Here is a 12,604-nt window from a genome sequence, read left to right as displayed (position 1 = left end):
GTGAATATTTTTTTTCTCAATCCATTTATTACATCTTGATTACATCTCTCTGAAAACCTCCATGAATCACAGTGTTTAAAAACATTTAATTTCCTTTTTGTGCTTATACATGGATGTGTGAATAGTGAATCAGATTCTGAAGCTTGTGACCAGAAAGGTGCACAAAACGTAAGAGATGCTCTGTGTGCTGTAGGCAGAGAATCTGAGGTTGAGACTAGTGCTACTGTCAGACACTTTGTGTTTCGTTCCATCTCCAGGGGCATGATTGCCTTGAACCGCAGTGCAACATACGTGATCGAGCCTCTGGTCAATCACAGCGTCTCTCAGGGCCATGCAGTGTTCCGTGCTGAGAGCCTGAAAATACCCATGAGCACCTGCCACCAACATCATGGAGGAGAGAACCAGACAGACAAGCTGGCCGAGCTAATTGGTGGGATTGCACAGGCCAGTCATTCCAGCAGGGTGAATATATGTCAAATCAGTCATTATCAGCGATTCAGGAAACTTGGTATTTATCTTTGTCACTGATACAGAAATAAATAAATAAATAGTTGTATTAGTGATACTGAACAAAACTAGAGTAATTAAAGTGGGCGTTAATCTCATATAGGAAGGGACATCTTACATAATGTCAAGTCAGTTATATTTGGAACATGACATTTGGTCATCATGTTAGAAGCACCGTAGCACATGTGGTTTTGTCCACAGGAAAAGAGAGACGTCAGCCGCAATATGAAGTATGTGGAGCTGATGATGGTGGCTGATCACGCTGAGGTAAAAGCACAACCAAGAGCAAATTGTAAAATACTCTGGACTGAAACTTAATATTTGATGCACTCTAGTCACAATAGTATTGAAATTGCATGCACAAAAAAAGAAAGATGACATAGGTGGCTAAATCCTTTGATTAATCTATTGCTCTAGAAATGCAGTATGAGTTGGATTTGCTCTTGTTTCAGTAAGGCTGATAAGCACTCTGGTGGCGCCAGAGATAATAACCTTACTTCCTTTCATCATTGATCTGCCTCTGCACTAATGGAGTGCATCCTAGTGATGCGTTTGTATAATGTGTGCACGTGTGCCTGGGAGACCATACAGGTCAGAATGACATCATGACCACTGTTCTGCTTCTGCTGCAGTTCGTGAAACATGGCAGTGACCTGGAGAAGACCAAGACAAAGCTACTTGAAGCTGCCAACTATGTGGACAAGGTAGTAACAGAGAAATCCAAATGGAATGTCTTTTGTTACATAGGTCAAAAATGAAATGTGTTTACTGTACTTATAAAATAAAATAAAATAAAAAACATCAAACAAATGATATCTTAGCAAGTGAAAATATCTTGAATATGGGCAAATGTATCCAGTATTTTTATTAGATTGTTAAAATAACAAATATAATATTATTCAACCTGTTTGAAATGCATTTACTCATTTCAAGCTGTTAATTTATTTTACTTCTTTAATTACTTAAATTATCTGCCAGAAGTACAAAACGTTTTCAAGCAGTAAAAAATCTCTACAAATAAGTTTAATCATATGCTTGTTTTTTTTTTTTCATTTTTTTTATAAATGAATAAATAAATAATATGAACTACTAGATACATTTTACTATATTCAGTATATTTTCACTTGCTAGGATCATTGTAATACTGAATATACTATATTCATTAGAAAAATAATGAATATACTGTACAAGCAGAATGCAAGCTTCATCCACATCAGTCTCTCTAGTCTTATCACTTTTGTTCCTGTCGCACTGGCACATATACAAAGCATATGAAAAGATACACTTAGCTAGCAATTAAAACTTCTTCAGACAGACTAAGCTCAACTTTTAAAACTTGACTTTTCATGATTTTTGGCTGTTTGCCAGAATTCAAGTGCAGTGACATTTGACATTATATCTTAGCCCTTATGTTGTCCAATTTGACCACATTGCATCTCTTTATCCTATCAGTATTACAAAGCGCTGAACATCCGTGTAGCCCTGATACTGCTGGAGATTTGGAATGACAGGGATAAGATCAGTGTAACGAGCAACCCTTATAGCACACTGGAGGCCTTCCTGACCTGGAGGAGGAAACAGTTGCGACAGCTGCCCAATGACAACGCACAGCTCATCACGTCAGTCCATCAGCCAATAGCATCATCTGTTAAAGCAAAACCGCTTATCACAGACCAGCTTTATGGCACAAGTTCAAATGTGAATGTAGATTAGTGCATTTAGTGTAATCAAAAGCATGAGGAGGATCTGAGCAAGTCTTTTGCTGGCTCTTTTAGGGGTGTGGCGTTCCAGGGGACTACTATAGGGCTGGCTCCTCTAAAAGCTATGTGCTCTGAATACCAGTCAGGAGGAGTTAACTCGGTAAAACAAACTGCAGTATTATTCAACATCTCTATCTCTTTCCCATATGTACATGCCTCATCTTTCTCTCGTTCTCGTTCTCTCTCAATTTCAAGGACCACTCTGAAATTGCATTTGGGGTCGCTGCCACCATGGCTCATGAGATGGGGCATAATTTTGGGATGAACCATGACAGTGAGGGCTGCTGCCAGGCCCTGCCTGAGGATGGAGGATGCATCATGGCTGCAGCTACCGGGTGAGACTCCAGCTACTAACACAAACAGCTGTAAACACCTGGTCATTCATTTCCTTCATCTAGCTCATGAGTATGAGAAGGGCATCTTGAGATCTTAGGGGTGATTTATCTAACAAGATTTAGTATTTAGCTTAATCCTTTACTGCATTATGTTGCCATAGGGCAACAATTAAGTATCTCCAATTTATTGATAATAAGACAAAACTAGTATTTTCCCATGTAACTGGAAAAGGGGGCTTTCATTTTGACTGTTTTTGCTCTTCCTTTTCTGCAGTCACATGGCATGGTGAAGGTCATCATTGGAGGACTCTCAAAATGTGATTAATTTTTCAATATTTAGGCAAAACTACTTAAGTAAAGAACTGAAACACTACTATTTTGTATGTGTTTTGAATGAGTAAATCCAGCCACATATATTTTACAACTGTAATTCCTTTCTAGAAGATTTTTTAGGCACACAGTGGTTTAGTGCTTAGCATGTTCGCCTCACAACTCCAGGGTCGGGGGTTCGATTCCCGCTGCTGCCCTGTGTGTGTGGAGTTTGCATGTTCTCCCCGTGCTGCGGGGGTTTCCTCGCGGTTCTCCGGTTTCCTTCCCCAGTCCAAAGGCATGCATGGTAGGCTGATAGGCATGTCTAAAGTGTATGTAGTGTATGAATGGGTGTGTGAATGTGTATGTGATTGTGCCCTGCGATGGATTGGCACCCCGTCCAGGGTGGCTCCCGCCTTGTGCCCTCTGGTCCCCAGGGTAGGCTCCAGGTTCACCGCAACCCTGAAGGATCAGCGGTATAGAAGATGGATGGATAGAAGATATAACTTGTACATGCTTACTAGGTGGCAAAAAAATTCTGTAACTTATAGTCTGTTAATTCAAGTAAGTGGAATTGTAATCTCATACATTTTGTGCTATTTTTGACAACATCATTGCGCGTTGTTGCAACAATTCACCCCCCCCCCCCCAATTTAATTGAATGTTTTTTTGTTTTTTTAAAAATATATTTTTATTACTAATTGAAGTAATAGAAATCCAGTAATAATTTATGAAGTAGACAGTTAAAACAAAAACAAAAATCCTAACGTTTTATCTTGACTTTTACATCTGTGAAGTGTTACTTTGTAAAACACTCTTAGCTAAGATGTAAGGGCAAAATTTTTTCCCCTTCATTTCAAGCTCTGGCATAAAAAGTCCTATCCCATTTTTTTACGACTTAGTTTTGGGGATGTGCACAATTTATGTCACTACACTTAATAAATACATGCAACATGAATTATTTTAGCTATTTATGTATTTATCTACATGTCATTACATTCATCTTCAGTAAGTGCTTTATCCTGGTCAGGAACACAGTGGACCCAGAGCCTGGAGTAGTCAAGGAATACAGGCCATGATGCATGAATACACTCTCAATTACAATTATTACATGCCTCCACTGTCTAGGGTCAGGGAGACGGTAACAAGGAAACTTATGGAGCAACAAGAATTTTTAAAAAGTCACACAGCTTTTTGTAACACTGAAGAGTAATATTTACTTGGTAAGTTCAAATACAAAAAGAAAAGCTTCAAAAAGATTTCAGGAGGGGACCAGGCCAAAATAACAAACATAAAAGTTCTGCCTTTGAGGGGAGTATTTTCTAAACTTTTAAAAGTAAAATTCAAAATGAACAACAAAATTCTTACCTTCCTCCCTTTCTAACCAAACACAGGAGAAAACATGGGCAGTAGTAACAAAAATAGCATCCACCTCTCTACTGCTTCCAAAATAACAATTCAATTATAAACATGATAATTGTTACACTCTACACCCTGACTATGTTTTTGGGAGGTGGGAGGAAACCAGAGAACCCAGAGCAACCCACACAGACACTAGGAGAACATGTAAAACTCTACATAGACAGTAGCCCTAGCTCAGGATCGTACAAGGCATCCTGGAGTTGTGAGGCTGCAGTGCTACCTGCTGCATCACCATGCCATATTTCATGAGCACAGAACATTTAATAGAGTCAATTACCCCATCAAATTTATTGCTTTCATAGACAAGACAGAGAATGTCATGCGAGCCTGCAGGTTATTTGTACTCGTCAGCATGATCTCTCACTTCTATCTGTGCATTACACTTCCTGTAATGACTTCTCAGATCTACATTTTGTGTCTGCCAGTGCATATCTTGTTTTAAAGAAATAAAAGGAGCTAATTTAATTACAGCAAAATACCAAAAATATCTAATATCTTGTGGTTTTGTGCATCGATTTTGCACAACATGATTAGCATTAAAAAAAATGCTTTTGAATCTTAACTCTCTTCTGATTGTTGTTTTCTTTCCACCTGTCTACAGACACCCATTCCCTCGTGTGTTTAATCAGTGTAACCAGGCAGAGCTGAAGCGCTATCTGAGCTCAGGGGGTGGGAAATGTCTGTTTAATCTACCAAACACCCGGGTCATGTACGGAGGCCAGCGCTGTGGCAACGGCTACCTTGAGGAGGGGGAGGAGTGTGACTGTGGAGAGGTGGAGGTGAGAGCATTACCTGCACTCTTTCACCTCTGTCTCTAATTTTTTCTGTCTCTCTTTTCTATTTTCTCGTTATCTTGTGTTATAGGAATGTTCCAGTCCATGCTGTAATGCCAATAACTGCACACTAAAAGCGGGTGCTGAGTGTGCCCATGGAGTTTGCTGTGAGAACTGCAAGGTAATTTAATCGTCCATAACTCTATTTAGTAATACATTCTGAAAGGTCAGCTTTATTCTTGACTTATTTCCTCTTAGTTGAAGAGTCCAGGTGCGCTTTGCCGCGCTCCCTCGGGTTCCTGTGACCTGCCTGAGTACTGCGATGGTAAATCAGAGTCCTGCCCTGCTAATTTCTACCTGATGGATGGCAGCTCCTGTGCACATGGCCAAGCTTACTGTTACACAGGCATGTGCTTGACCCTGGAGCAGCAGTGCCTCTCTCTCTGGGGGAAAGGTAAAACTGGTCAGCTTAGACAAATCTATCAAGTATATTAGCTTCAGCTGATTGATGAGTCAAGCCGAGTCATGTAATTCTAGGAATATACATTTGAGGTCTTAAGTTTACGTACGCCTTGGAGAATCTGCAAAATGATAATAATAATAATAAAAGAGGGATCATGAAAATTGCATTTAGTTTTTTTATTTAGTCCTGCCCTGAATAAGCTATTTCACACAACAGATGTTTACATATAGTCCACAAGACACAATAATAACTGAATTTACACAAATGAACCAGGTCAAAAGTTTACATCCGCTTGATTATTAATACTGTGTTGTTACCTGGATGATCAGAGACTGTGTTTATGTTTTGTGAGAGTTGTCCCTTGTTTGTCGTGAGCAGTTAAACTGCCCACTGTTCTTCAGAAAAATCCTCCAGGTCCTGCACATTCTTTGCTTTTCCAGCATGTTCTGCAAATTTGACTCCTTTCCAACACAGGCTATATGATGTTGAGATCGTTCTTTTCACACTGAAGACAATTTGGGGACTCGTACACAACTATTACAAAAGCTACAAACATTCACTGACGCTCAAGAAGGTAACACGCTACATTAAGAGCCAGGGGGGTGTAAACTTTTGAACAGGATGATCGGTGTAAATTGTTATTATTTTGTTTAATTTTTTTTTTTCATTCAATACTGCCCTTCAGAAACTACATAAGATATTTACATGCTTCCCAGAAGACAAAATAATAACAATTACACATTCAAATAGATGGAAATCCGGCACAAAAAATGACTTTGGTTTGGCAAGGTGACAATGCCATCTGTGGGTCCCTAAGTAAGGCTGTAAGGTGTAAACATTTTATCGTATATAATGCAAAATATTATCCTATAAATCATATACTGTGCTTTATTCCTTATGTATTACACTCGAGGTAAGGAGCCAAGAGAAGAAAGATTATGAGATCATGTGTAGATCAAGAATCCTCTCAAGCTCATTAATCAGAGAACACTTATAGGAATAATATTGCTTTTTCATGACCAAGACCAAAATGAAAATTATACACTTTTTATTTGTGCTCCAACACTTGCAATGTGCACTAATGCTACCTGGGTAAAGTTTAACATAGCCCTGTTAATGGTGCCAGTGAGCAATTTTCCTAATTCATTTTGGTAATAGCTGAAGGTTTTAACATCTGTATAGCACATGAGAAAGCACATGGTTCTCTGTGTCCCTTCACAGATGGCCGACCCGCTCCGGATCTGTGCTTCACAGAGGTAAACAGGGCTGGAGATACCTATGGAAACTGTGGCAAAAACCTCATGGGTGAATACAGGAAGTGCACTGAGCGGTAAGCATCATTCACAGAAAACAAAACTGAAAACTCCAAATAAAATGGAAAGACACACATTTACGGAGATTTTTTTGTCTAAGGGATGCTAAATGCGGAAAGATACAATGTCAGAGTGCTGCTACCAAGCCCATTGAAACCAACGCAGTCTCCATCGACACCACCATCCGGCAAGACCAGCATCAGATCCTGTGTCGAGGTACACATATCTACCGGCCTGGCAAGGGAGACGAGGGTCTGGGAGACACGCTCGACCCTGGGCTGGTTATGACCGGAACCAAGTGTGGGGACAATGCAGTGAGTAATGAGTACATGTAGTCATGTGTAACTGTTGTAATGAGAACCATTGCCATTGACCATATATCATAATGCTGTCTTTTATCATTTGCTCTCTCTCTCTCTCTCTCTCTCTGAGCAGATTTGTTTTGCTGGGGAGTGTCGCAACGCATCCTTCCTGCAAGCGGATGAGTGCAATGCCAAGTGTCATGGCCGTGGGGTAGGTGCTCACTTTGGTGCACTGCCAGCATTGATCTGCCAGAACTTTAGCCCATGTGGGTGGCTTCGCTTCATAGAGCAACTTCCTGTCCTCCCATCACCCTGTTAGCTCACAGCTTCTCCATCAGTCATGCAATAGATTACATGCAGTATATGTGAAAAGGAACTTTTATTACATAATAATAATAAGGAACTGGCTATTACATCCTCACTGCTGTAGTAGGTCATGTATTCACACTCTTTTCAATGTTAAAATGTCCCACTTTATCTTTAAGTTTTTTAAGCACTTTAGCAGTGTGTTGACTATGTTCAACAAGATTAAAAAGAGATATTAGATGAGAGGAGATGAGTTGATAAGATAAGAAAAGGCATGCCGAATAAGTTAGTAGATTTTGAAACACAGATGTGGTCGTGATGACAGGACTGTTGATTAAACCTGCATGTTTTCTTTTATAGATGTGTAACAACAATCATAACTGCCACTGTGACACAGGCTGGGCACCGCCTTACTGTGAGGAAGAGGGAAATGGCGGCAGCATGGACAGTGGCCCCGTGACTACAAAAAGTGAGTCAGACACCTACATACATACATACGTACGTACGTACGTACGTATGTACGTATGTACACACCTCCAGTACACCCAAGTACCTAATAATGTTCAGCAGGTCATCAGTATTATTCTCAGTAAGCACTCTACTTTTTTTTGTGTTTTTTTTTTTGGAGAAATTTAGTTAATTTTATAATCACACCACTGAAAATAAAGGTGTCAAAATATTATGGAACAATATCTTAAAACCACACCATTGTCAGATGAAACCTTATTCCAAGGTCTGGATTTATATTTCCTAAATGTTTTTGCTTTAAAATGTATTTGAATACCTTGCAATCTTAGGCAAATATCTTTTAAATGCACAAACACCTTAATTACAGTATTTCAGACAAAACAGTGCCACTCAGGTGGATTATAGTTATTCATCAGATGTTCATATGTCAATGGTAAACATCCGCTTCAGTGCATTAACTATTGCAAATACTTCTTGGAAGCAGAGGTGAATCAATTGTTCAAAATAAATTAAACAAATATTTACACATATCTCATATTGGTCACAGAAGTATAATGGGGGAAAATTGTGTTTTAAAAAAAAAAAAAATTATGAATATATTTAAACATCTATAATGAATGAATGAATGTACCTAATCAGGGCGTATAATATGTACCTTATCAGGGCATATAATATTGAACATATTAAATATTATTATATTATTTCCTGCTTGTAAAATGTAAAATATAAATAGTATAATTTATTTGGAAGAATTGTTTTCCTGGAAGTATTTGTTGCGTATTTTTATTCCATGAAACAAGTTAAATCCTTCTATGTCTGTAATCCTTCTGCATACTTCATACAGTTGTGTTCTTTGATCTGGTATTGACTATAAGAAGGGTATAAGAGGGGTATGGACTATGGCAGCTTCAGTTGAGTGTGGGTTTAAATGGTTTGTTTGATGTTGCAGGCAACTTACTTGCTCTCCTGGTGCTCCTCCCTGTGGTTGTCTCCTTGGGATTGGGAATTCTGCTCCTCTACTGGTGCTACAAGCGAAAACTCCATGCTTTGAAAGACGTGGCTCATGCCCCTCGTCAGATATCTATTAAGTAATACTGAAATTTGCAGCTTGGTGATATTCATGTGCTTATAACTTGGTATAGTTTCTTCTACGTATCATGAGTGTTTCAAATGTGTTCACTTTGATTTAACTTTCAGTGTCCCAGTTTCAACAGACTCCAAAACTTTTGCTAGTGGTCACGCCAACCCAACATTCCAGCTACAGAAACCTAACATGGACAAAGCGGTAATATGTCACCTTCTGTATCGGTAAACTGCATTGAAGGTTTTAATACTGCATAATGCCAAATTGTTGTGATTTTTCCACAGGACACTAGCCAGCAGCCAACTCCTACTGGTACACCAAGATCGAGACATTCCACTGTCAAGCCAGTGGTCAAACCACCGCCGGTCCCAGCATATTTGCTACAGCAGAAGAGTCCTCCACTCTCAGAGACCAGCTCAAGCTCTTACCCATCTCCATCCGTGGCACCAAAACCTAGACCAAACCCTCCAAGCAGACCTCCTCCACCTCGTCCTGCTACCAAAACCACTCAGATCAAAAAGGTGTGTTTCACTGATCTGCTTTTGACTGTCCTGAAGCAATAACCTGAAAGCCATTCACCTCACTCATAGAAAAAGAAACAGCAAAACAGGTCACTGGTCAAGGTTATTTAGGTTAAAGTTGAAATGTTTCAGATTACATTAGTAATCCACAACTGGGTGTGTTTTCTTTATCAAGGAGAACTCATTTAGAAAAGGCCACCAAGTATCACCAGCATTGTTGCAGAAAGGAAGGGCCAATCTGATGCGCTCTGGTGGAAATCTCAGGTAATCCACCTATAAAATACACTGCTCAGTTTCAGCTTTAATGATCCAAAGAAAAAAATAATAATAGTTCATCGGATGTTTTATTCTTCAGAACTCAGACTGAAACCAGTGGAAAAAGCTGAGGCTTCATCAGACTTGTGGAGAGAATGGGCATTACTCTTCTATACAGAGGACTCTTAAAATGGCATACTGGAACACCATGCAAACTTCAGGCATGTTTACATCTTCAGCAGTGGCTGTGTAGGCTGTGGTCTACGTCCAACACCATGTTTGCCTAATACACTTGAAACCTAAAGTGTAATTTACTTGTTGCGTTTAACTTTGTTTTGGTACTCTTCCAATGTTCATGTGCCATATTTCTAGTTTATTTTATACCTATTATTACAAAGGCTATACCGAAAAGAAACAATGGACAGTGTCTAGATGTTGTCTTTCAGTATAAGCATTCAGAATATTCAGAATATGTCATGGTTAAAGTGGATTGCATGCAGTATTGAAAACAGTGAAAACACGTTATGTGAGAAACAAGCATTTAACTGGAATATCGGACATGAGTTTTGCACTCTGTATATGAAAAAAGGAAAGGTATAGCAATAATAATCAGGAAATACTGATTCAGTGTACAGTGTTTTTGCAGTAGCCTGTTTTGTTCTTGTGTTTTTCTCTACTGCATTTTCTGTCTCTCTTTTATTTTACTGCTAAAATTATCAGGAGAATCATTGCAAAATGCTGGACACTGTATATGTACAGTATGCAATGCATCAAATCAGTTATGGCTATCCTGTAACAATCCAGTGAGACGAGGCTACTTTTTATTCTCTTTACTTGCTCCACTTGGGAGAACTTGACAAAATGCACCTTATGCTGTTTACAGGGCATCAGGGAATGTATAGTAAAGACATATTGTACAGTAAAGTTAACAGTTTTAGCATTTAAAATGTTTGTTTGCTCTAGTAAGCAATTGAAGCTGTCTAAAAGATATGTGATCTTAATGCCACCACAGTCCATATAGCTTTTTCACAAATATACTATGTTGCAGAGTTCATCTAAGTCAACCACCAGAACTTTCTTCTGTGGAAGTGCTAGATTTGAAGGCATGTTTCTTCAATCTGTTCATCATAGTAATATTAACATTTGTAAATGCTCAAAATTTAGCCCAGTGTATAAGGTTTAATTAGCAAATGTCCCAGCATTAACAGCTGAATGGATTCAGTAATAACCTTAAATAGATTTTGTATTTTGTATTTCTGCATTGAATTGAAAGATTGGAAATAATCTTTCTTTTTTTGGTATCTTTTACACTTTAATGGTATGATAATCGTGCATTAAAAGAATGCTGTTGACTGGAATGATTGTGTCAACGGCCACGCATAGTGATGCTGTAAAATAGGGACCATGTAAAATGAGAAAAAACACTGTGAACCTCATGATTATGACGATTAGAATTAAACCTATAACAGAATTTAAATATAACTGGAAGGGTCATTTCAAATGCTGCCTATGCTAATGTAGTGCTATGGACTATTTACAACCAATTGTCCTCTGTTCTTTGGTTTACTTGCACCGTGTGATACACGCACTTTCTTTTATTAAAGGAACAAGAAATTAAAGTGCTATTGTAAATTAGTCCTGGAACTGGATTGAGCTAATGCCATGGATCACAGATTGACTTTGAGTTGCAAAAGCAGATCAAATAAAAATTGATTAATTGAAATGAATTTTGTCATTATTATTTTTTCACAATTTGGGGTTTGATTAGAATTTTATTTCATTATCATTTGCCAAAACTGGCTGTAGCAACACAATGATTTTCATGTAATAGTTTGTTTTTATCTGTGCCTGTAAGAAACTGATGGAATAACAACAACAGTAATAAACTTACTACAGTTTGTCATGTCACAGCAAACCAGCGACTCCATTTCCCAGAACGCACCGCAAACTACAAACATGGTCGACGACGACTACAACTCCCAAACAAACACAGACAAGTTCACCTTCTCCAGAATACTAATCTGACAGGACCTGTTCCCAGTCACACTCACACCATCCTTTATAAGAGATTGCTCATTCACGATACCATTGTGAAGTACACACTCAGTTGCTTTAGTCTATTGTTACCAAGCCTTCCTCTAGTGATGTTTATTCTGTTTTTGATTCTGTTTTATCCTGGACTCTGATTATCTGCCTTATCTGCTCTAGTCATTTTGCCTGATGGCCTGACCTTTGCCTGTTTTATATTTTTTGATTTTTCCCTGGATTATATTCTCTCATTACAGCAGCAATACCTGTATTTGCTTTCATCTCCGCCTCCATTAGATGATAGTTACTAGTAGTAATAGTACTAATACTAATTGGTATTAATTTGCCTTATTAATACTACTACTACTACTACTAGTACCACTATTATTATTATTATTATTAAGTACTTTATTTATCTACTTTATGATTAATAAATAAATCTATCTACAGCTCTGAGACTACTGCAAAATTATCAGTGTCTCTAGTTTTACTATTTATAGGTATGTATTTGGGTAAAATTAACATTATTGTTTTATTCTATAAGCTACTGACATTTTCCAGAAATTCCAAATAAAAATATTGTCATTTAGAGCATTTATTTGCAGAAAATGACAACTGGTCAAAATAAGAAAAATAGATGCGGTGTTGTCAGACCTTGAATAATGCAAAGAAAATAAGTTCATATTCATTTTTAAACAACACAATACTAATGTTTTAACTTAGGAAGAGTTCAAAAATCAATATTTGGTTGAATAAAT

The 12,604-nt window shown here is 38.2% G+C and overlaps 1 protein-coding gene across 1 annotated transcript in view; it reads left to right on the top strand.

The window, feature by feature from the left end:
* The window catches only part of adam19b (ADAM metallopeptidase domain 19b), a 32,630-nt gene extending 21,067 nt beyond the window's left edge, over nucleotides 1-11,563 (top strand). The window contains exons 6-23 of the mRNA XM_053631101.1: nucleotides 258-462; nucleotides 709-774; nucleotides 1,140-1,211; nucleotides 1,960-2,126; nucleotides 2,283-2,367; nucleotides 2,463-2,602; nucleotides 4,935-5,112; nucleotides 5,198-5,287; nucleotides 5,365-5,560; nucleotides 6,791-6,899; nucleotides 6,983-7,196; nucleotides 7,318-7,395; nucleotides 7,851-7,959; nucleotides 8,908-9,046; nucleotides 9,156-9,243; nucleotides 9,327-9,563; nucleotides 9,739-9,827; nucleotides 9,919-11,563. Of these exons, the coding sequence (XP_053487076.1) occupies nucleotides 258-462; nucleotides 709-774; nucleotides 1,140-1,211; nucleotides 1,960-2,126; nucleotides 2,283-2,367; nucleotides 2,463-2,602; nucleotides 4,935-5,112; nucleotides 5,198-5,287; nucleotides 5,365-5,560; nucleotides 6,791-6,899; nucleotides 6,983-7,196; nucleotides 7,318-7,395; nucleotides 7,851-7,959; nucleotides 8,908-9,046; nucleotides 9,156-9,243; nucleotides 9,327-9,563; nucleotides 9,739-9,827; nucleotides 9,919-9,949 (2,293 nt within the window). The 3' untranslated portion in view covers nucleotides 9,950-11,563. The remainder of the gene's footprint in view (nucleotides 1-257; nucleotides 463-708; nucleotides 775-1,139; nucleotides 1,212-1,959; nucleotides 2,127-2,282; nucleotides 2,368-2,462; nucleotides 2,603-4,934; nucleotides 5,113-5,197; nucleotides 5,288-5,364; nucleotides 5,561-6,790; nucleotides 6,900-6,982; nucleotides 7,197-7,317; nucleotides 7,396-7,850; nucleotides 7,960-8,907; nucleotides 9,047-9,155; nucleotides 9,244-9,326; nucleotides 9,564-9,738; nucleotides 9,828-9,918) is intronic.
* Nucleotides 11,564-12,604: the final 1,041 nt, after the last annotated feature.

This window comes from Ictalurus furcatus, chromosome 8, assembly GCF_023375685.1.
Source record: "Ictalurus furcatus strain D&B chromosome 8, Billie_1.0, whole genome shotgun sequence".
Classification (NCBI taxonomy): Eukaryota; Metazoa; Chordata; class Actinopteri; order Siluriformes; family Ictaluridae; genus Ictalurus; species Ictalurus furcatus.
Note: the sequence above shows the minus strand (reverse complement) of the source record. Positions and strands in the feature narration are given on the sequence as shown.